This window comes from Microplitis mediator, chromosome 10, assembly GCF_029852145.1.
Source record: "Microplitis mediator isolate UGA2020A chromosome 10, iyMicMedi2.1, whole genome shotgun sequence".
Lineage (NCBI taxonomy): Eukaryota > Metazoa > Arthropoda > Insecta > Hymenoptera > Braconidae > Microplitis > Microplitis mediator.
The window spans coordinates 7,751,356-7,776,476 of record NC_079978.1 but is presented as its reverse complement, the minus strand read 5'-3'; the positions used below and the strand labels follow the sequence as shown (position 1 = coordinate 7,776,476).

The 25,121-nt window shown below is 30.4% G+C and overlaps 1 protein-coding gene across 14 annotated transcripts in view; it reads right to left on the bottom strand.

Moving 5' to 3' along the window:
• The window catches only part of LOC130676524 (uncharacterized), a 262,954-nt gene that overhangs the window by 17,430 nt on the left and 220,403 nt on the right, over positions 1-25,121 (bottom strand). For 4 of the 14 annotated variants that reach the window (XR_008991418.1, XM_057482813.1, XM_057482818.1 and 1 more), the window contains 5 exons: positions 20,810-20,980; positions 18,733-18,816; positions 17,320-17,505; positions 5,908-6,126; positions 1,555-1,737 (listed from right to left, as the gene is read on the bottom strand). Coding sequence is in view for 11 of the 14 variants with exons in the window: in XM_057482813.1 (XP_057338796.1) it covers positions 1,555-1,737; positions 5,908-6,126; positions 17,320-17,505; positions 18,733-18,816; positions 20,810-20,980 (843 nt within the window). In the remaining 3 variants the exon portion in view is untranslated. The remainder of the gene's footprint in view (positions 1-1,554; positions 1,738-5,907; positions 6,127-17,319; positions 17,506-18,732; positions 18,817-20,809; positions 20,981-25,121) is intronic. The other 10 variants (XR_008991419.1, XM_057482823.1, XM_057482821.1 and 7 more) reach the window with 6 other exon arrangements.

Sequence of the window (25,121 nt, the reverse complement as noted above, 5' to 3'; positions counted from 1 at the left end):
AAATAACAGTATGATGTATTCGGTACTCAAAATTATTTAAATTTAGCGTGTGTATATAAAGCATAATCTATTATAAAGTATAAAGAAAGTGCTTGTATTCTGCCGGCAAAGTTGACGCGGTTGAATGACAAAATAATTTATTATTATATATTGCGGACAAAATCACCGTGTTGTCCGTTACTTGATATATTAAATAATGATGTATATATATATCTTAAGACATCAATGTCTTGATAGTCGTCGACAGGATGACGTCGGTTGCACCGTCACCTTGGGCTCGAAAAAGCACAACATGCATCACCGGCGCAAGCTTGAAATTATTCACAAAACCTCATTCACGCTATTACGCTAAATTTATATACATATACTCATACAAAGAAGTATATTATGTACATGTATAAGTAGCGTGAATTAAAGTTTAAACACACATGTTACACTTTCTATTTCACTGTTGATAAATTTAATACTACGAAAGTTTAAAATATAATAATTCATCGTTTATATGAAACAGTTGTAAATGAAAATGTAACGTATGCTAAGGAAGAAGTTTAAAATTTGTAGCTGTAGGGTTTGCAAATAATTTTTTTTTAATATTTTGACAGTCTTTTCAATTGTACTTTTTAATTACATAGTGGTGTAGAAGTAATTTTGTTTTGTAAGGGTTAGAAGTATATTTTATATGAGTAGATATTGTAAAAATGAATTTTTGTATCATATATTAGATTGTAAATAGGGTTATAGGTATAGATATAGATATGAATTGTGGAAAATGTGTAACAATAGAAAAGACTGAATTTTTTGCGGTCTATAAATACAATACGAGGCGTAAAAGCTCTGAAGACATGGTAATGCTAAAGTAAAATATAATGTAAGCGCAAATAGACAATAATAAAAAAAACCGCGAAGTAAGGATTTTTTTAAACTATAAATAAATGTACTATTAGCAAGTTTTTTAAAAATGAATTTAAATTTTAAGAAATAAAAATATAAATTTTTTATAAAAATTTAAATAAATCGTGCAATTTAGTCGCGAGTTAAGTCTGCAATTTAAAAAATAATTAATAATTATAATTGCATTTGTTAGACAATAAAGAAGCTAGAGCTCTAAGCGCGCTCGGCAGTGTATTTACAATCGCATTGACTATATTTGTAACTTAAAAATAGGCTAGAATAGATAACGAGCAATTACTGGGTATAAAAGTGATTTTGTGTACAAAATTACAAAATAAATATTTAAATCAGTGGTTCAAAACTAGTGCAACTGAAAATCTGTAAAGACCTAGTACCCAATCAGGGAATTAGTACATGGTTACTCATGTATTTGTATTTCTATATTTAATAAATTTTACTAAATACAGAAATACAAATACAAGAGTAACTAAGTACTAGTTCCCTGATCGGGTACTGGGTGTCTTACATTAGTTGTGGAAAAAAAAAATGTGATCGAAGAAAACTTTCAGTTAAGAAAATAATAAAGCGTTCAAGTAAAAGTAAGTGATATAAAAAAGTGTGTAATTGCTCGTTGTCTATTCAATAAAAGAAAGGAAGGTGTACATCATGCAAAAGCCGTGGTACCATTAGCAGATCATCATTGGTGTCGCGCATCCGCTTCTTTCCGAGCTCAATGCTCGCCATATTCGCGTTCTGAAGTCCTCCGGGTACAGCCGATGCCGGCACTCCTGACACTCCACCAGCCATAGCGCCCATTCCCGGCACGTTTGACGATAATGATCCGGCCTGGATTTTGCCGATTGTTTTTTTTTTCCCATTATCCATTTGATTCCAGTTGTCATACATTTATTTATTTAATTATTTATTTTTTTTTAATAATCCATAATGAAATGAATTTAGTTTTAGTGCAGCCGTTGCGTGGTTTATATATTTTATTGGCATGTGGCGGGCGGTGATTGGTCAGTCGTGCGTTTCAGATAGTTTTCGTCGGCAGTTTTGTTTTTCGCAGGCGTTAATTTTGGCAGGTAGCGAAGCGCACGAAGATTTTGTATCAGCAAGCATGAAGCATCGTCAGCAAGAGGGCAAGATAAAAATCAAAAAAAGAAAAAAGAATAAGTTAAGGCTTTGAGGCAGAACATAGTTGTCGTAAACTTTTTTTTTACTCGTAAATTAAAAAAAAATTTTTGCTTAATGTCAAATTTTGTTTTTTACTTATCTAAGACACAATTAAAATAATTATTGCATATTTAATAATACAACAACAACATAAAATAATCAAGTAATTTAAATTAGCAAACTATAATAAATTAAAAGCATATCCCGCTCGACGATCATCGATCCTCGTGGCATTCTGCGGGATATTTATACAGATATCTATAAATCACTGGCTATTTATGTCTGAAAATAAATGTAAAAAAAAAAAAAAGTAAAGAAATAACAACAAAATGCCACTCGTTATCGAGACTCGCGTGACCAAAATTGCATTAACTGTAAATAGCTATTACGCATAATAAACTAATTATTATATATAATTATTAATTAATTATCTAGACATAATCTATACACATAAATAAATTTATTAATTAATACGGTAATAAGTTAAAAATTTTTAGCGTTGATACAGACTCCGTCCATTATTGATACTGCGAGACCTGCAATTAATTCCACCATATTCTGGCATAAATTAATTTTAATAAGTTAGCATGTATACATATATTTATAGATATTATGTATAATAACGATGCGGCTATTAAATGTCTCTCAAGTGCGGGTCCATTGTACGGTTCGCATTGCCCAAGTTTTGATAATTACACGAAAATTACTAAATACAGAGAAAATAAAATTGGTCAGTATAAATTACGAATGAAGCGCAGTACGACAGGTTTAAAGGTATAGTAAGAATATTTTTTTTTTACTGCTCAGCATCTATATCCAGTGGATATTTTTTTCTGAAATAAAGTAAACGAGAGTTATGTAGTTAGCAAACAAAGTACATAAGTTTTATTGACTCTAGTGAATATTTGTTTAGTAATTATTATTTTAAATTATTTATTTTTTCATGTCTATTGCGTCTTCTTGTCATTGCTCGTGTTTATAGAGTGTATGGTTAAGAGAAGTGTGTCGTGCCATTTATCAAGGTGGAACAAAAGAGTGAATGATGTGCTTGTGCTTATGCATGTGTAATTGTCGTTAGTGTCGTTAATATTAAATAACAATACAGTTATAAGTACTTATATGTATGTATGTATGTATGTATGTATATAAGAGTATAATATGTATATGGATGTAAGTATGTGTGTATAAGTATGAGTATGTGATGGATGTACTTAAGGATTACCGTATTTTACACGTGACAAACATCCAATTAAATGGTGCTACAACACCCAAGAGTGCACTGTCATAATAAATCAACAATTAACTTTTATTTGAACATGTTTTTTTTTCTTTACAATATTATATTAATTGTTATTCTTATTATTATTTAATAGTAGAGTAATGATAATGTTTTTGTTATTAATATGCACCCTTTGGTTGTTGAAAACCATCCGTAGAGAATGAGACTTCCCTGCCAACAAGCTGGACTGCCAGAATCCGTAAGCGATTTCCTCTGACGTGTTCCGACGAGGATGTGGGCTTGGTCATCAGTGCCGACGTTGCTGAAAATTTTTTTTGCTCTTCCGGTAGTCGAGTTCAAGTTGAGTGTCAAGAATGGGAAAAAATAGTTGAGATAATAGCAGCAAGAGTTTTAAGTAATAAGAGAGACAGAGAGACAGAGATAGAATAATGGTTGAAAAACAAAAAAAAAATGAAGATTCAGAGTGATAATAAAAGAGAAAATATATAAAAAATATAGTAAATTAAGTAATCTTTAAATCTCGAAGGAAATAAATTTAAAGGCCGTTGTTTTATTGCTTAGCGGGCTCTCATTCGAACCAAGTATCGAACCAATTCTTCGTTTACTGACAGACCAATGAATTCCAACGAAGCGCGTTCTAATGCAAGTTTATTTTAGAGCCTTGAGATATTTTTTCATGCGATACTTTTTTATTTACGCAGACAGATAAACAGAAAAGAATAATATAAATGAATAAATAAATAAATAAAGAACAGAGAAAGAGAGAGAGAAGGAGAGATTAAAGTTAATTTGACAGTACGTATTTTTGTACCGACGACAATGCAGGGTGCATGAGGTGCACAGTAAACCTCGACTTTTATTCAATAAAGTTTTCAGTGAGCTTTTCCACCACACGTCACTGTACAATGATGTCTTCAGGTCCGTTGTCGTTGTTGTTGCCGATGTTGATGTTGTTGAAAGAGAGCCGACAGTAAAGTCGAATAAAATTCACGAGAACAGATTCTCGGACCTCCAGTTACGACCGTATATTTTTTAATTTTTTTTTTTATTATTATTATTATTTTGTTTATTATTTTTCTATACTTTTTTTTTTGTTTTCATATGAATTTTTCCCATTTTTGCTTGACTCCGAGATTATTTCAAATACGAGTGTAGAGGCGCTTTTGTGTTGGAGCAGCAAACAGCAGCAGGGTTGATAGCCGGGGTTCGTGCAGCACAGCTTGTCAGCAAGGTTGTGTTTTTATTTGTATCATTCATGATAGGTATTTAACTACTACGTTTTATATACAATTTTATATCCATTCGTCGTTTCCACTTGACTCCAAGAAATAAATTTTAAAAATAGGAAACTGACGTTTGTGTGAAAAATATATGTGTATATATTTTTAAATAAATTAATAATGTAATAAAACAATTACCGAAATTTTGTATATTGTAAAAAAAGATTTCGTGGAAGTGAGTGAAAACGAAGCGACCGGATAAAACAATAAGGTAAACGCATTATTTATAATCTATGTAATCAATCAGGTGAAATTGGTGTATTGCAACTAGATATATATTTATATATATATATATATATATATTGTTTTTTTTGCACCTGGATAGCTGCGATAGGCTGCTAGAAAGAGAGAAATAGAAACAGTGGTGTTGGTGATGATAAAAAAAAAAACGATATATAGGTATTTTTAACTACTCACTACATAACTACTTTTATGGCTTACGTCAAACAGGATAGATTTACAAACACAAAAGCAAACGATCGAGAAGTGAGAATCATAAATTTTCATTTATTTGTATTTAATTATGCACTTGAATATTTAAAACATATTTATTGTTTTTTGATGTGGTGATAAAAGTATCACAGGTTAATAAAATTCTCACGTCTGGATCGAATTTATATCATGAGCACGACCACTGCGTGGCATTTATTAAAGTCTTGTTATAAATTTTAAATAAAAAATTTTTAAATATTTATATTTTTTTTTCTTGATGGCTTGAAAGACTTTTATACCAGAGCATACTGATTCTATAGACTGATGAAATGTGACGCAGTGGTCGAAGCTTCTTTAATGCAAAACCCAGCAAACCAGGAGAGGATAAAAGTGGAGAAAAAAAATAAATAAAATGTAAAAGAAAAAAAAAAAAATATTTTATAAAAAGAAAAAATGTAACTTTAGGTACAGTGAAAGGAAAACCAATATTTGAGGCATTTACTTTTTGAATATATTCTTTTTTTTATATTTTTCTAGTTATTAAAAAAATTATAGCAAAAAAAAAAATACATATTAACAATATACGATACGGAATATGAATATTGAACACAGGGGTAAAATAAACGTACGAAGAAACATAAGAGCGCGCTTTGTATTCAAAATTAGTTTATAAATAAATATCTGAACTGAATATTATCGAGAATTATCGAAAAAAAAGTAAATTTACAATAAAAACTGAATAAAACGTTTTTGGACGGAATGTTAACGTAAAAAGGACAATTATTTAAATAAAGGATTTATATTTATATATATAATAATAATAAAGAATAAGGATTATAAAATAAAAATAATAGAGAAAGATAGAAGAGAAGAGAGAGAATGCATTACCGCAATGCTAGCCCGAGATTGTGCGGCCTTAATGTGGGCTTGAAGGTGCAGAGGGGGATGGAAATAGCGGCAGGGGTCCCGATTGCATCGGCCCTTGACAGCGTCCATGCAGACCGTCACAGAACCGTCCTCGTTCGCCTGCACCGTCTCGAGGGGGTGCGCAAACCGGCACTCCGTCTCGCCGCGTTTGCACGCCCCACGTTGAAACTCGCGACATACCTACAGCAAGAGCGAACAACACGCATGGCATAGCACTCTATCTATGTGGGTTCACTGTAGTGAAAGATAATAAAAGGGGGTGAGTAAATTGGGGGGGGGGGGCAGGTCAGGTCAGTGGCTTGGCTAGAGGTTAGGGGAATGCAAGGGGGTTTCATTTAATATGAGGCTTGTCAACTGGGGATACAATAGATGGGTAAGGGTATGGATATAAATATATATATGTATAGATATGGGTATATAGATTGATAATCAAGGGATGACAAGTAATCTAGAGGTATTTCAGGATGATAGAGTGTACAAGTTATATAAATTTATATATATAAATATTTTTTTTGTTTTTGTTTTAGTAGGAATTATTAAAATTTGAATTAAATAATGAGGTCTTACTAAAATGAGGATAAATAATAATTATAATAATAATACAGGTTTAATTATTACATCGTTAATCTACTCAGGCAAATGTTCTCGTAATTGTGAATATTGCTTTAACATAGTTATTTAATTACATTTAAATTTAAATGAACATTACTTTACACGTATGCAGATAGATAGATGTATATGTATATGTATATGTTTATGGATGTATTTTTGTAGATATATGTGTTGATAAGTGATAAATGTATGAGTGTAAGGTTGTATGAGTGTGTAGACTACACTACACTGATTCATTGAATTGTGATGCAACGTCACGAGAGAATTGATACATCAGTGATATTGATTTCATGGAAAGTCAAACGATATTCACATAGAACGAGAACGTGATTGCTGAAGGGACTAACGCTAGTATAGGCAGAGTGTGTTCAGCAGCAGCAATGGCTCATACCAAATGGGTCCACTGTGGAGCTCTGAGGGATATACACTACGCTGCTGTTCGGTCGTTTTGTGTTGTAACAATATTACAGGGTGATGTACACTAGGGGATTGTCGTAGTACTAGACTTAAGGGTAGAGCAGGATATATAGGGGACGAGAGTATGAAATTAATATAACATGAGTGAGTGAGTGTGAGAGATAAAGAGAGAAAGAGAGAGACAAGGAAGGAGTCATTGATCGCTGTGAATTTTGGTCTGACGATACTCTGATTGTGTCACTGAAAATCTACTTTTCAAGTCACGCTGACTTTTTTCTATTTTAACGTTCATTGATTTTATGATTAATTACATTACAGTATATTAATTAGTTTCATAAATTAAGAGCTATTGAAGCTAAATGATAAGTAATTGTAATAATAATAATAATAATAATAATAATAATAATAATAATGATTGACGGATATATGTGTAGTTTATACTATCAAACGACCAAAGATTCTGTTTTTACAGGTTTGTTTTCAGCTATACAATATATAATAAATCAGCCACTACATTTAATAATAATATTTAATATTAACTATCCTACTGAACGAAGCTCACAATAACGTGAGTAACTACATTATACAAATTACTCTAGTAGTCGCTTTACAATATTATATTAATAATGAATACGTTCTGTTATAGCATTAATAACAATTGTAATATAATTATTATTATTATGATTGCATGTATATAAATATATGTTGTATATATATATGTATACATATGTGAATAATAAGAGCAATAATAAGTAGTAAATGTGAGAACAAAGCACGCGTCTCACATTTTAGTCATTAACACTTGTGCGAGGGAGATCCGAGTGCCTCGTTGTCTCTAGTATCGAATGTAATCCACCACTCGTATTGATGCACATTGTTATCATTGTTAGAGCATCACGCTTGACAGATAGTAGCAAGGAGCATTTGAGAACGCGAGCGCGCGCTCACACACATATTCTCACACGAATACCTACTTACTCTCGTACATCAGATACAATTGCATACGGATAGATAGATAGATAGATAGTTAGATAGATAGATATATGGGTAGATAGGTAGATATATAGCCAGACATACGTACACACACGAAATAAGCTTAACATATTGCGCTGTCAGTGCACATCTGTATAAGTCAAGTACACAGCTAGCGCATAGACACGCGCTCTTGTAAGATACAGACAGTTATACAGTGAGATAGACAGATAAGGAGGTAGTTGATATAGTAAAGGAAAATAGAGAACGAGAGACAATCGTGCACGTAAGCCCAAGACAGGTGAAACGGCCAAAAGATGCGATTGATCTTTCATTTATTAATTTACTTTTTTTTTTCTTCATTATTTTTTGTGTCTATATTTAGTTGTTTTATAAAAATCGAGTGTAGTTGTATTTTTTGCTCTTTGTTTTTGTTTGATGTGAATTTTATATAATATATGTTATTGTATATGATCCAAATTGCATCTTATACTCGTCCTACTCTGTCCCTTGTGATTATGAATAACTGTCGTAATGAGGCTAAGTGTGTGCGCGTGCCATATCGTCCTTATATATACACATATATATATATATATATATATATATATATATATATATATATATATATATATATATATAAGTCAGAGAGCGTATTATACATTTATTATGCGACATGCGAGGTACCGCACGCCTCGTGACATCGAGTCGTGCTTGTGGCTATCTGAGTGTATGACGTATATATATGTATCTTGTTATATTCCCACCCATATTTCCTCCTACCCACTATAGTACATTTTCCAGTGTAGTACAGGTCGATCCTTTGGTCTCGTGATCTCTCGGCAGTGTGCATTATCGAGGAAGGAATGAGGATTGTGGTGTAATGGTAATTGTAGTGATCTGTGTGAATATTGTATGTATTTCTGCATATGTATATATGTGTACATATGTATGTGAGTTGTCTGTCGGTGGCAATATGAGGAATATTCATGTACAGTATCTCTTGTGGCGTTTTGAGTAGAGTAATGTAATATGAATTTGAATGTAAACGTGAATATAATATACAGGTGTGTGGTTAAATTTAGTCCAATGTCTTTTTATATTTTTTTAGTTAATCGCGTGTTATGAGATCATTACTTTCTCGCTACGTTTGATAAATATTTAAAAAGATCTAACATTTAGATATAAAACTGAAAGAAAGATCAGTCTAAAATAATTCTACGTAACATTAACATTGACAGTGATGCGAACTCAAAGTAGTCAGACTCAAAGATCATGATTTCTAAGTTTACTTTACTTTTTTTTTATTTTTCACTTATTGAGATATTGATCTTTGAATTTAAATACTCGTTAACTAATTATTAATGCACACGTAATTATAAACATAACAATTACTTTTGACTATATGCTGAAATAATTATTATAAAAGAAAAAAATAATTAAAAATGGTTTCAAGTTACATATTTAGTACGAGTGTCATGTCAAGTACTAAAGAAAAAAAAATATAACAGCAACAACAACAACAACAACAACACGATCAAGGCACATTTGCATGTCTTGAGCAGTCTTGTACCTTGATCGTGTCGAGAGTTAGTTCTTGCTGGTTGCCACTAGTACGTTTTGTAAATTACGTTGTCTGTATGTATGAAAGTGTTTATATAAGTATATGTTATGTTTTTGGCACGTGTTGGATAAATGCGTGACGTGAGTATACTGTAGCAAAAGTTAATTTGTATGGACATAAAAGTGTATTTCATATACAAATATCAACTCGATTATAAATATATATTTTATATACAAGTGAATTTTAGTGTTTTTGTGTGTTGTGTATATATATAAAGAAAGTCAAAGTCACATGCGCTTATTTAAATATTTAATGATAATAAGCCCTTTCTCCTGGCTGTAAAATAAATAAAATACCATAATAATTACAATTAAAATTAATAAATGCATTAGTAAAAATACTGATTAGAGAAAAGTAAAAATTATAATTATAAATTAAATATAAAAATTTAAATTATATTACTACGTAAGAAAAATTTGTTGGCGTTTATAATTAAATAAAGAGCGAAATTTAATACATTAGCGTTAAATTATTTTTTTGTGACCGTTGCACAACGAGTAAGCTGGTAAATAATAGCATAATAATAATAAGTAGTTAGCAAACATTAATATAGTTATTATTGTTTTTTTTCTTTACATATACATGATGGTTGTCATATATATTTGTAAATGTTGAGTGAAACGACGAAAGCTGAATAATATTTCCGCTAGAAAAATAATACAATATATTTTTCATATGAAATTTAATATATTGAGAGTTGATCAAAGCATTCACGTTACCAGCTCTAGAATAGATATAGCAATTAAAATAATAATAATAATAATAATAAAATATAATCAGTGCTACGACGATCAAAATCGAAAAATTTTAATTATTAATAAAATTCAATTTTTTTATTAATGTTTAAAGTCGTAAAATAAAATAAACGATAAAATATATCACTCGGTAATATGTGCGTAGCTTAAATTAATACGTGTGAAAAAAAATAAAATAAAATAAAAAATAATAATAAAATAAACATTTTTCTACTTAGCATCCATTCTACCACCATTCAGGTATGCGTTGCTTTGTTGCTTCCCTAATATATAATCCAGACTGGTTATAATTTTTAAATTGTTTTCATACAATGAATTTTTAATAAAAGCAGTAGTGAATTTATTATTTTATTGTAATTTTAATAGACACTGTAACCAGTCGGAATTACATGGCAGTAACTATATTTTTATTAATAAGTATTAAATAAAAAAAGACAGGCAGCAGGCAATCGTATTTGTATTTTAAATAATCGTCTATAAAAGATCGTTCGAGCGAGTGTAAATAATAATTATCGAATTATTTAGTTGTCTACTTATTTAAATGAAGACAAGAAGACGAAAAAGGGGTTAAATATGAGGATCACGAGGATTTTTATCACGAGGAGTATTCAAGTTGTCTAAATGTAGGAGAGAATCGACACTATACAACTATACGTGGACGTGGCAACTCTGTTCGAGATTGTACTTAGTGTAATAATAATTATTATCATTATCATTATTATTATTGTAAAATCAGCAATCAGTGAAATTTAAATTTTGAAAATTTGTACGGTCGAACTCCATTAACTCGGATTCCATTATCTCGGAACTTCCCCTCAATCTTGACTTCCACTACAAGCTACGCTGTCTCTTACTAGATACAATATATTTGTATGTCTCTGTATATATTTATCTATACATCATTCATGTGTATTTAAGAGCGCATGCGTTGTAGTTTAATTTTTAAGGAAGAAGGGGCATCCGATAACTCGGAAATTCCAAGAAATTTCCGTTCCTCCGTAATCTAACTGTCCGAGTTTAGGAGTTCGACTGTATAATTTAAGTGTATGAGAACATTTGATTATGTATTAGCGGATGAATTGTCGAAACGTATGAATATCCAACGAGGTTTAAGGTTCACATCACTAATCTGTTATATTTCTATTATTACGAGCGAACAGAGTCACCATAAAAGCACGTCAATATACCCATCGAACCACAAGAATCAATGTTACGGATTGTGCACTAGTTCGCCCGATTTTTTTTTTTTATTTTGATCATTCAGTAGTTATTTTTATTTTTATTTTTTAATAATAAATATTTTTCTGGTGAAAAATAAAATATAAAAACCAAAATGATAAATGTAATAATTAAATTAAACATAAAAGCTGTGAAAGCGATTTTTAAATCCAGATTTATATATTTTTTACGTGAGCAAATTAAATAAAAATAAAAAAATAAATGGTAATTTAAATGAACTGAATAAAAAAGCAACATATTTTAAGTTTAATAAAATTCAAAGTCGCGCAAATAAATAAGAAAAAAACATTTTCAGAAACAAAGTAAATGTTGAATAAAAAAAAAAAAAAAATGATTAATAAAATAAATTACGTGAAATACAATAAACAGTCTGAGCAAATGATTTAGTTTGAATTACATTTGTTTTTATTTTAATTCCATCATCAAAAGATTTCGCGTGACCCGGACTCAATGCAAGTCATCGCAGTACATCATCACAAGTAGGTATTATTTTATGATTATTGTTATTTTTAAATCATCAATTATTGTTATTTATTTTAATTAATAAGTTATAATTATTAATATCGTTAATCAATTATTATGATTAGTCAAACAGTCGTTCGTTCAATTATTTATTCACTTATTTATTATTAACTTATCCATTGTTTTTTCTTATCTGCAATAATGTGGGTAGTACGTAGTATCATCCAATTAACAATATCACATCGTGTATACTTTTTATTAAACTTTTGTCATCAATATTTTTTTATGTTTCCATGGCATATTTTATTTTTTATTTTTTATTCATGTTTTCTGCTAAATTATTTTTTTTATTTTTATTATTTATAATATATGACACTTTGGCCCGTGTTTTTGTTTATTAATTATTTATTGTTATTATTATTATTATATTAATAAATGTAGTATGGGCCACTTGCATACTCATGCCGGATATGAACCGGGTGATGTCCGAGGAACGGAGGGTATTGATAAATTATTTTTGTAAAAATAGAAAAAAAGATAAAGGTGCAGATATATATATACATATAAATATATAGATATATAATAATATATATATATATGTATATATTTATATAATAGGAATGTTATAGATTATATATCACGGGAATAATAGACACTTACATAGTGTAACGCCCGGAAGCAAATTTCGAAAATTCGCTTCAACCAATAACGTTTTTTTATTTATTATTATTATTATTTTTTTTAAATTTTATTAATAATTATTTATAATAAAGTTAAATATATTTTCAATAATTTATAATTTTAAAATTTAAATAAATTTAGTAAATAAGCAAATAGCCAATATTAATACTGTAATATTAAAACAAAAAATAATAAACAATATTAAAAATTTATTTAATTAACTAACAATAATTTAATAAATATTATTTTAAATTTATCAAAAACGTTTGTGGTTTAAATATAATATTCGATTTTTGCTACCGGTTCAGTAGTGAATACAAAATATAATTGATTAATTTGTTAACCTACCTACTATATACATATGGAATATGTTTTTTTTATGTGCGTATGCATGTACATTTTTAGTTTATAACTCAATTATTTTTGGGCGTAATTGCAAGTTAACATCATTTATTTTTTTAAATATATATGTTGTACATATTATTTAGTTTAGTTATTATATTAATAAACTTGCATACGTACATACATATATATATTTATATTTATATATATATATATATATGTATGTTTATTTAAAAAGTTTATTAATTCTCTATTATCAAACGTGCATCCGTACATAATAAAGAATTATTCATCTTATTATTTTATTTTTTTAATAATTCATATGATAATTATTATAAAATAATAATTGTAGTTGTAATAATTAAATTTATCGACAAACAATAAGATTTTTATAAGAACAATTGAATGAAAAAAATCAGGATACAACAAATAACAATTCACCTCTCCGTGTGCTTCGGACTATACAACATCATTTAGTTTCCTCTAAATTTTTCGTTTATATATGTAATTTATATCGTCAAAATTAATTAAAATGCGCACCACGTTTATCAAAGTTATTTTATTTTCTCTTAAATTTTCCTTTCGTCGTATTTGTCGAGTTAGTAGTTTATTTATTTTTGTTGATTATTTTATTTGTTCGGCGGCGTCCGTTCGGGACTAAGGTCTAAGGGATATATATGTCTATATATAATATTCACTCACATTCGTTTTTTCTTTTAATTTTTTTTGTTATCAAAAAAGTTTATCCACGAGTAAGATAGAAAGTGAAAGAGGGAGAGAAAGATAGATAGAGATAGAAGTAGTGGGAGGGAAAATATGAGAAAGTAAATGGAGGACATAAAGGGATTGACTAAGAATGAGGAAAAACACACGAAGGTAATGGGTAGATAGAAGGGAGTAAAAGTGGTAATTTCGTTGATCGCATAAAAAGTCATATCTCCCTTTTCTGATCGCCGGTAAATTCACTGGCGGATTTCTAAAGCTATCTAATAAGATTTACCTACGAAAAGGTACGTTAGACGTCGTTGATACTTTTCTTTTTATCATTATTCCTTACATTTTTATATTAATACATGTCATTAATATTGATCTTTAAATGTCGCGTCATTAATCGCGGGCCGAATTACACGATATAAGTATATATAATTTTCAAAATTAAGTTCCTTTATTATTATTATTATTTTTTCTTTAATTTTCAAACGGCAACGCCGCTCGACCCGCTCTCACTGTTACAATTAAATCTCGTTATTTTAAACGCGCGTTTTATCAAAACTGCCTGATGTCCTTACACATTATTATTGTATATATTTACGTGACTATCGAACCATTTCCGTATTAAGTTTGTAAAAAAAGAAAAAATATTACTATATATCTATTCATTCCTTGTATTAATATAATTATTATTTAATCAAAACGAGTGAGCTAATTGTTAAATACTCGCACAACACATGTCAGGTATACCTAGGTACATGAGTATACATGAAAATTTAAGTTGCCACAATTAGGCTTCATTATATATTTATTTAATGTATTAATTACATTTATAACTCTCACTCGCCGTGACATTTTTTTTTTCTTTTCTTGTTTTTTCTTCTTTCCATACGCGATATCTGAGATTACACACTATCGAACTATTAAATAATTCTATGTAAATTTTATAAATTAATTATTAATCCTATAAATAAGTTATTCATATCTAAATATAAGGTATTTATTATTTTTGTTGCACGTTAATTGCTTGGGTTCGCTGATAAACCGAGTCAACGGAAATCGCGGCAGATCGTTGCGCGGGAGACGTTGGGAGTAACAGTAACCTCATCATCGGGAAGCTTCTTCTTGACTTGGCGAGAAACATTTTCGAGTAAGGCACGAGCGTGTCCGCGCGCCCGTGTTTAATTTTAATTTTAATTTATTTTTTTTTAAATTTTATTACTCATCTTATTTTACTTTATGCCTTCTGTCTACACTTAACAACACGGGGGCCGCGTGCACACGTTTCAGGAGACAAGTAAATGGCCGGGGCGTGCGCGCAACTGATTGTAAAACACGCAACGTCTTGAGGAATCAAGAAAAAGAAGAATATATGTGTTGAGGAAGAAGAGAATAAGAATAATAAAAGGATGTCTCACGTTCGATATCGTGCTTTGCGCGCACGTTACCAACTAGATCGCGAGATTTTATTTATTTATTTATTTGTTTTTTTTTTTTTCTTTTTTTTCCACTTTATACTTTTTTTTGTATGTTTATTTTATCATTTTATCTTTTTCGTAAAAAAATACAATACACTTCATTGTCTCCGTGACGAATTGGAGACGGGTTGTGCGAGGTTCGACAAGTATTTTTATCTTGTCACATTATTATTTTTAGTTTTATTTTTTTTTTTTACTTGCATCGTGTCAATTTTATCCCTGGCACGCGATTCAATTTCCACGATCTGTGAATTATTATTTTTTTCGTTGTCGTCGACTCGAACCCGCGAACCCTCGCTTTTTTGACTCTGCGGCTTTATAGTATCCGGTGTTCATCGACACTCACATCCTCCAAAATTTGAGAAATGTTTTTTTTATTGTTTTTTTTTTGCTTTTATTTATTTTTTTTAATTTTTTTTTTTTTTAATTTTATTTTTTATTTTGTAATCATTCTCATGCTGACCCGACTATCATCAATGGTCCTTAATAATTTACAAACGTTTATTTATCAGTATCCTAGTTCATTAAATTCACCCTCAGGCCTTAAGAATGAATCGTTGTTTTGTATTTTATATATTTTTATTCAAACTTGTCTATGAATAAAAAATAAAAGTGAATTAAAAAAAAAATTATTTTTTGTTTATTTCATTAAACTTCGATACTCGCATGAACACTAAAAAATATTATTTTCACGAATAATCTCTTATCATATATTTAATCTTGTATTAATAATAATTATTATTATTATTATTGTTATTATTATTATTATTTTTGTTGCTTAATTCTCATTTAATTCACTCACGTCATTGTTCTCTACTCATTAATTATTCAAAATTCTATAAGAAAAAATCCTAGTTTGTCTATGGTCGTTTACAAACACGCCGAGTGCATATATAATAACATTATTGAAAATTTAAACCGCTAAAAAAATTTATAAACAATAAAACAGTAACTAAAAAAATAAATTTATATCCTAAATTATTTTATTTATTACTATTGATTTAATTTATTCTTTCTCATCTTGATCCAGCACTCAACGTGTCAACTGTCTTGGTGTACACGCCAGGGGAATGAAGCGACAGATCTCTTTTTATTTTTTTCTTGTTGATGTTGGCGTGAAAAGTAAAACGCTCTTGAAGAACCGTAGCAACCGACTACCAGACGAAAATCATTCATCTCGACTTTTCTCAGAATAAAGATGTGATGCACGAAAAAATTTTTACAAGAGACACATGGTCTGTTCGTGTTTTTTTTCTTTCCTTTCATTCTTAAGCATTTCATCATCATCATCGTCATTATTATGCATTTTTGTTACCTCAATAATTATTCATCCCCTGAGGTGTTCACCAACTGCTCTGTCGTCTTACGTTAAAAAACTAACGTCAATACGATGTGTCATAAATATATTTATGTATATATTTTATATTTTTTTATATATATTTATTTATATATAATAATAATAATAAATTTAAATGTATCTAAATTAACTCAAAGTATTTAGTGATCAGTAAATAATCACGCATTTAGATCTAGTTTCGCTTATTTTTTATTTTTATTATTATTTATTTATTTTATTTTATTTTATTTTTTAAATAAATTCACACGAGTGTATTGCGGGCCGTCTCGGAGATGGGATTACGTGCTAATCGACATCCGATCGCCGAGCGGTTAATAATAATAGTAATAGTAGTAATAATAATAATAATGATAATAATAAAAATAATATTAATAGTAATAATATCAATAATAGTATTTATATCTTATCATGTTGATGTTGTAAATAAATATGACGGTATTTATTTATTATTTATTAAAAATTGTATTTTTAGTAGTACGCGTGGACGTAAACGAGGTTGTGGATGGGATGATGATGATGATGAGGGTTATGTAGGGGTGTGCATACGGAACTGGTGATAGTGGGCGATGGGGATTGATTAACCGATTGCATCGTGGAGACAGGCGACACCTGATTAGGAGGACCTGCTGGGACCTGGTAAACGGCGTTAGGCCCTGTCATCGGGCACTGGGCTGCACCGGCGCCGTGTTGGCCGCCGTGCTGAATGTAGTTTGGTGGTAGACATACCTCGAGACGATCGGTACGTGGCATCTTCTGCGGCATCGCCACCGTCTGCTGCACCACTCCCAACGGGCTACCAACCCCCGTAGGGTCGGCTGGTCCCATTATCGCCGGCATTATCGGACTTGGCGTGAAGTACGGCGTGTATGTGTTATTCACCTGCGGCATTCCAGTCAGGTATGGATTGGTGGCCTGTGGAAATAAAGAGAAACGCCCCGGAAAAGATCCAGGAGGGCGTGAATTAGTTTTAATCTTATAATTAAATACTCGTTGGTTTATTCACGAGTTAAAAAGCACTGAGTAAGAGATTCAGAGAGAGACAAAGAGAGAAAGTTTTGCGTATTATTTTTTAATAAATATATTCATTGTGCTTTTATTTTATCTACAAATTATATTAATAATATATTTTAACTCTGAGTCGTCTTTTTCAATCGTTTAAACTCCCGCGTTAAATATTTTATCATTAACGTGCGCGAATTCTAATTTTTTAATTGTCATTTCAAATTTATTACTGTATATAAATGTATATAATATACTTGTATATAGATACATAACGTTATAATTTTTTGCGAAAGCAATTCGGTGACATCAAAGCACCATTGGAGAGTATGAATAAACGACTGGGATCCTTTTGTACGGATCACTTTAATATTACTGTTATTAATGTCTTCTTGTGCTCTTGAATCTTAACTTTACTCTACTTTTTGTCTGACACAATATAAAAATATATACGCTGTATGTATTGGTTGCATTGCTCGCTCTCCAAGTGTACATTGTGACAAGCCGTTATAACATTTATATAAATATATAAATACATATCCGTATATGTACGATAAGTTAATAAATAAATAAATAGATATAAATATAGATATGTATTTAAAATATATATATATATAAAAACATCTAAAGCATGCGCAAAAAAACATCAAACTGTATCAACTATATAAAGTTATATGTTTTCTTACTTTCATTGACATTATATATATATGTATATATATGTATATAAAAACTACAAGCTTTTCTAACTACTACACACTAGCAAGAGTAAACTTTAAAACTGCTCGACGACGAGATAAATTTATCTCAGTGTAAGTGTATATTGGAATTTCAATTATCTGGATTCTAGAACGCGAATTCAATTTAAAGTCAACTTTCATCAAAGCTTAGGTAATTAGAAGATTGTAATATACTCTCTGATACTCGTCGGCGAGCTTTTCAGTCGTCACTTAAAAACTTTTATCTCTCTATTTACGTTCAATGAATTAAATCTTTTTATTTATTTATTTTCTTTGAATTAACTTTATGTTATTTTTATTTTTAATTCTAATTACTTCAGCTTTTATTTATTTAATTATTTAATTTTTTTTTTTTTTTTTTTTATGTTCAATTAGTGAAAGCCAAACCAAAACCAAAAGTTACCATAAAGGCGTGGGTAGCGAGAAGTTGTTGCTGGATTTGCTGTTGGAGGTGATGGTGCGCAGATGGCGGAGGAGGTTGGCCCTCCTGTTCGCCATTTGTAGCGATCGGAGAATACACCAACAATCAACCACAACCACGAGCACCACAGCGGCAAACATAGGAGACAGACAGGCGGTCATACGTGTAGTATAATGATTCAATAAACAAATAAAAAAAAATCATACTTGTATCTATTGTTTTTTTCTCTTTTTGGTTATAAGTATTAATTTATAAATTTTTTTTTTCTTTAGTTTATTGTAAGCTATGTGTTTTTGATGGAATAACTAAGTGAGGGAATTAATAATAATTGTACTAAGGACGCTGTTATATATGTATATTAGGGTGGCGTTAAAAATTAAATTTTCTCAGGCGCTTGATAAAAAGCTTTTTCTTAGTGAACAAATACGCGGGGAATTTGGTTTTTTTCTTTTCAAGTAAAAAGAACACGTGCCTCAGGACGATCGAAGTTCAGTTTTCGATACAATCGCAGTTTTTTTAAAATATCTCATGAAATATGCAGATAAAAGGAAAAAATCATGGAAATAATTTTGTAGGAAATTAAATTTTTGACAAAAAAAGCCATGTTCATTTTTTTTTATAAAATGTGTATTTATGAAGATATTGTAAAAAAAACTTTTTTTAGATCTTATAAATTTAGCGTTTTAAGGATTACAAATGTTGAACATAACATTTTTCTAAGTATATAGAAACTATAACAAGCATTAATGATTAATATGTTACGAGTTACGAAGTTATCTATATTTAAGAAAAAAAGTCATTTTTAACATTCGTGATTCTTAAAATCCTCAATTGCTGAAATCTGAAAAAGTTTTTTTAAAATATCTTTGTAAATACACATTTTATGAAAAAAATGAATATGACCTTTTTTGTCAAGAATTAAATTTCCTACAAAATTGTTCTTATGATTCTTTCCTTTAATCTGCATATTTCATGAGATATTTTTAAAAAACCGCGATTGTATCGAAAAGAATTTTGATCCTCCTGAGGCACGTATTCCTTTTACTTAAAAAGAAAAAACGAAATTCCCACGTATTTTTTCTCTAAAAAGGAGCTTTTCAAGGGGCGCCTGAGAAAATTTAATTTTTAACGACCACCCTAATATATATATATATATATATATATATATATATAGCATCATAAAAATATCCGCGTGTGAATAATTTAATAATAAGCAATAATTTAATAAATTTGTATGATAATTGATGTATTATACAATTTCAAAAGTTATTTCATAAATATAAATATGAAAGCTATGGTACATATATATCTATATATACGTTTGTTAAACACAAGCACACATACACGCCGGCATGCGCGTTGATATCACTACTATATATGTTGCATTTCATTTAGTTCATTTAAATTCTAATACTCGCGAAAACCTCTCGTTTACACTTTGATTAAACTTATTAAGTATTCCAATATTTAATTTACTCAGTATATTTATTTTAATAGAATAAAATTTTTTTTTTTTATTATTTATGTATAAATATTAACGCTCAATTAATTTCATTATTATTTATTTAATTTAGTATTCATATATTGATGTTTTTTTAAAGAAAAATTAAAGTTGTTGAAATAAACTATAATTGAGAGGATACCGCAGAGTGGATTTATGATAAATTTAAAAAAATTATTTATAAACTCTTTACATGCAACATGCTATTAATGAACCGTGAGGTGAAATTTAAATGCTCATTGAAACGCATAAGAAAAAAAATGCAGTGGGATAAAAAAAAAACATGAATATCAGTGCATTCATCACATTAGCTTACAAACAATCCAATCAATTTAATTGGTTATATAAATATATATATATATATATATATATATATATATATATATATATATATATATATATATATATATATATATAAATCTAATTCACTAGTTGATAAAGTTTTAATAGCAGTAATACTATGGACTGACATGAATGATGGATGCATTAAAAAAAATAATATTAAAAATAGATTATAATAAAAGCATGTTTGATTTCCTGTTTATAAATTTGACATACCACTGTGGGCACCTGACCAGGCACAAGTCCTTGTCCCGGAGATAATCCCATTTGTTGCATGAGGGCATTTTTTAGGGCTAAATGATTGCGGCCATTTATTAGTAACTGATCCTTCAAATGTTGTGGTGGATGGAAGTATTTGCATGGTGGTTTTTCACGGTTGCATCGTCCCTGTAACCAAACAAATAAAAATATCAAGTTAGAAATATAAGTACTGTATTTGAAGTAGTAAATTAACACATTTATGGAAAATCAATGAGTCAAAATTATAAATGAAAATGATTTTTGTATTTTTTTAAACACTTGAAACGAGGATAACTTTTTAGCTGGGCTATCTGTTGGCATTTATAAAACAAAAAAATTTCCGAGGTGGAATGTCAATGAATGGAGAAATATTCTAGGGTGTATACGGGTGATTGGGCGGGGTCTGTGGTGGTCCGGGTGGTGAGTCAATATTGAGACCGCGGAAGCGTAATAAACGAGTCGATGGGCAATAAACGCGGCATCGATTACGATGGGAGTAGAATACCCAGAGCTTCCATAAATTGCATTTCGAATTAATCGCACACACACATAAATATATATATATACATGTATATATAAAGAGAAAACAATAATTTTATATCCGTTTTCAGCTTCATTTGCTTTTATTTTAATCGTAATTATCATTAAATAATCTTTAGATCTACATCTGATAAGTTCATTTAGTCATCAGTATAAATTATCTAAAACAAATAGTCAATTTTGTAAAGCGATAATGTTTATCTAGTAAATTACATATTTGTATTTGGAGAAATTTAACAAAGACGGTGTAGAGGAAGAAACTTGTGTAATGGTACACTAATTAGACTTAAACATTAATAGTTCAGGTAAGACGTTTGCTCACGGAGTGGATTAGAAGTAATGGTGTAGCTTGAAGCATTCTAACCAGTTGTTAACTATCAGTCAGTAACTGTACTCTCTCTCTATCTCTCTCTTTCTCTTTATCTATCTATCTATCTTAGTCTCATCCCTTTCAATGAAAATTCAGTGGCTTTTGGTAATAGTAATTTGTGCGCGTAAACTTGCGCCGGGATACGCCCTCGCTGTTGGTTCTAAACTTGCTAGTGAGAATGCAACGTGCTCTCAAATATCGGCTAATTAAGCACGTTTGCGGTTACATAAAGCTGATACTAAGCTTTAAATTTAGATTTATTTGATCAAGTCCATAAATAATATAGTTCTTGTTGGCTTTTAATATAATAAATGTATTAATAAAAAGAATAAAACTGAAACTGCTATTGTTATAATAATTTTTGCTGATGTCGGTAGTGGATTTATTCAAATGCATGAAATTGTTTTATAAGTTATGATGAGTTGTCGGCTGTATGCAATATACAAGACAATAGATTGTATTGTTCTATTGTATGTTAAAGAATGAGTTGGTTTAGGTTTTCAGATATTTACCTGTCGATCTTAAAATTGTGGTCTAAAAATTAAAGATTTTTAAATAAGCAAACAGTATAGCGTATGTTCAGTGACTCTGAATAAAGTAGTAAAGACTAACAAGCTCTCAATGGCTAAACCGACCACTATGGGTCTACCGCCACGGACGGACGGTTGAATACAAAATAAAGTTACCTTTTTATACTAGACGAGAAACTTTTTTATATCTATCGTATATACGTATTATATTTCATGTATAAACATGAAGATATTTAACCTAAAGAAAAGCTTTATTGAACCGCTATTATTTTATAAAGTTAACGATCTCGAAAATACTGACTCAATTATCTCATTTTTTTCTTCTCTTCTTAAACGACAAGATAATTGAACCTTTCAATTGATCTCCCTTTCTCTATTTCATGATTGTTTTCTTGTTCAATTTAGCTGTTCAATCGATTTAAGAAGCAGTTTTGTTTTCAGTTATAATTGAGTTATTTTTATTTCAATCCATTAAGGAAATGAATATAATATAAGAGTTCTTTGAAAAATATTCGTTAAATTTAGTTGATGAAATATTTATATTCACCATTTATTAATAATATATTTGAGTTATTTTAACCTACTCCCATTTTTTAGTATTGAAAATTAATTGAATATTTCAATTTTTATTTAATTTTTTATATGAATCAAATAGTGCATATATATTTATAATTCAAGAGAATAAAACTTAAAAAATTCAACGTATTTCTGAGGGTGAATACAGGCCGTTTCATTTCAATTATAGCCATTTTATTTTATAAATTTTTTGGACTTTCATCAAATAATAAATATAAAAAAGTACGTGTCTCTTATGCTCTTAGAATATTAAACAAGTGATACGTAACATAACATCGCATCTTTTTCTGTATCCATGTGTGATCTCAATGCGAACTCGAACCCGTCTCTCTTCCGACCCTTTTTGTGAGAGATCCGCCATTCATCTGCCTGAAGGTGGTCTAGACGAACAGAAGCAGCAGCAGCAGCAGCAGCAGTAGTAGTAGTAGTAGTAGTAGTAGTAGAAGTAGTAGTGGCAAAATGATCCTTCAGTCCGAGACTAACCCCACTTTATAACCCATGTGTACTCTTCCCATCTCGTGTAGTATATCCAACGCCCCTTTCTCAACAATTTTGAAGTAACTTTGGCAAGGGTGCAGGCAGTCAGGCAGCTACTACAAGCTTCTATAGCTGCTACTACTTCTACCTACTATTACTATGAGCCAACGCGGCGGGGTCGCGAGATTACTAGGATTTGCGCGTAGATTTACATATCGATTTTCCGTGATAGCCGAAGGACCACAATTTGCCTTAATTTTGTTCAAAGTATAACCTTATTTTTTTTTTTATTTTTTTTTTCCTACTTCCTCTTTCCTTTCTGTAGACGCCAATGTGTCGTTGGGATATGGAAAATGGGGGAGTTACAACCTCATTCTCCTCTTTCAATAGGGGCGTATATATAGAGCCAACAATGTATTACGTTAAACTCGAAATAGTGGAATGAAGAGAAATATGTTCGTTAGTCGTTAGTCGTTGGAATAAGTAGACGGTTTAAAATATGTGTTCAAGTCGGCTAAAGTTAGACCACCGACGACAGAGTCACGCGACATTTTGCAGGGGCTTCCATGTCCGATAATAGGATCAACGATGAGGTTCGCGGAAAATACTGGCACGTTTAAGCCTGACCGTTTATTCCCGGTTACTCTTCTTACTTTGCTTCTAGTTGTGCATTATTCTTTTTCTCGCTCACTCTTGTATGTATAGGGCTGGTGGGTGGATGTAGGTTGGTGTAACTCGGTAAGGCGATAAGCGAGATTAGAAAGGACTTTGCCATTCTCGGCGACTTTCTGCTACTATTGCAAGCGCCAGTGCTGCTGGTTCTGGTACAACTGCTGGTGCAACTGCTGCTGCTAATCTCTTCGCTCAGTTCTCGTCGATATCGTTAGTCACTATATGCGAGACAGCGCGGGAGGTAAACGGAAGAGGGTGAGAGTATATAAAGCTGCTTTAACGTCATCGCATAAATCGTATCCCGCCGAGTGGGTCAAGGCTCGGTTTGCGTCATACGACAAAACGACGCCGTAATTAATTGGAAATCTTATTTATATATTTATTACCCATCATGACAATCAACTATTTTTTATTAGGGAGTGATGGTATAAAAGGGATATAAAAACTCAGAGTTGATTATAGGAGACGAACGATGAGTCAGTAGAATAGTCGACTTTGATTTCTTATCTTCCTTCGTTCAATGATTCTTCAGATTCGATGAGGACGACGAAATCCTTATGTCTCGGTTGAGATGTTGTAGCGAAGCGCTGCAGACAAATCAATGAGAGACAGAGGATTTCAGAGTGGATCCTTACAGCTATACCTCGCTGCCAGTATTTCAGTATTTTGAAGAGCAAAAGTAGTAGTTGTGGTAGTAGGTGACGAAAGGTTTCGGGTTGATGCTACTCACGACAAGTTGGTCACGTTTTCACATCCTCTTCTAAAACTTGTAGTCGTAACTACTGACAAACCTCTTATTCTTTTTTTTTCTCTCTATACTTTTCATCCTGCACTTGTAAGTACTTTAAACATACCTGCCTGTTAGCAGGAAAGCTTGTCTTGTTCTCGTATTCTGCCACAAGTAGTCAAGTTGGTACTGCCTTTACCCGAGTGGAGAGTTAATTCGAAAACTCGAAAAGACTTGACAGTAGTTGTACATTTTTGTGTGTTTTAAGAAAAAAAAATAAAGATGAAGTAAACATAAAAAATAAGATGAGTGCTTGGTTTTATTTAACTCTCCTGAAGAATAAGTTGAGTTTGAAGTTGGTGTTAATCTTTTACTAATTTAAAATAAAGTTTGATC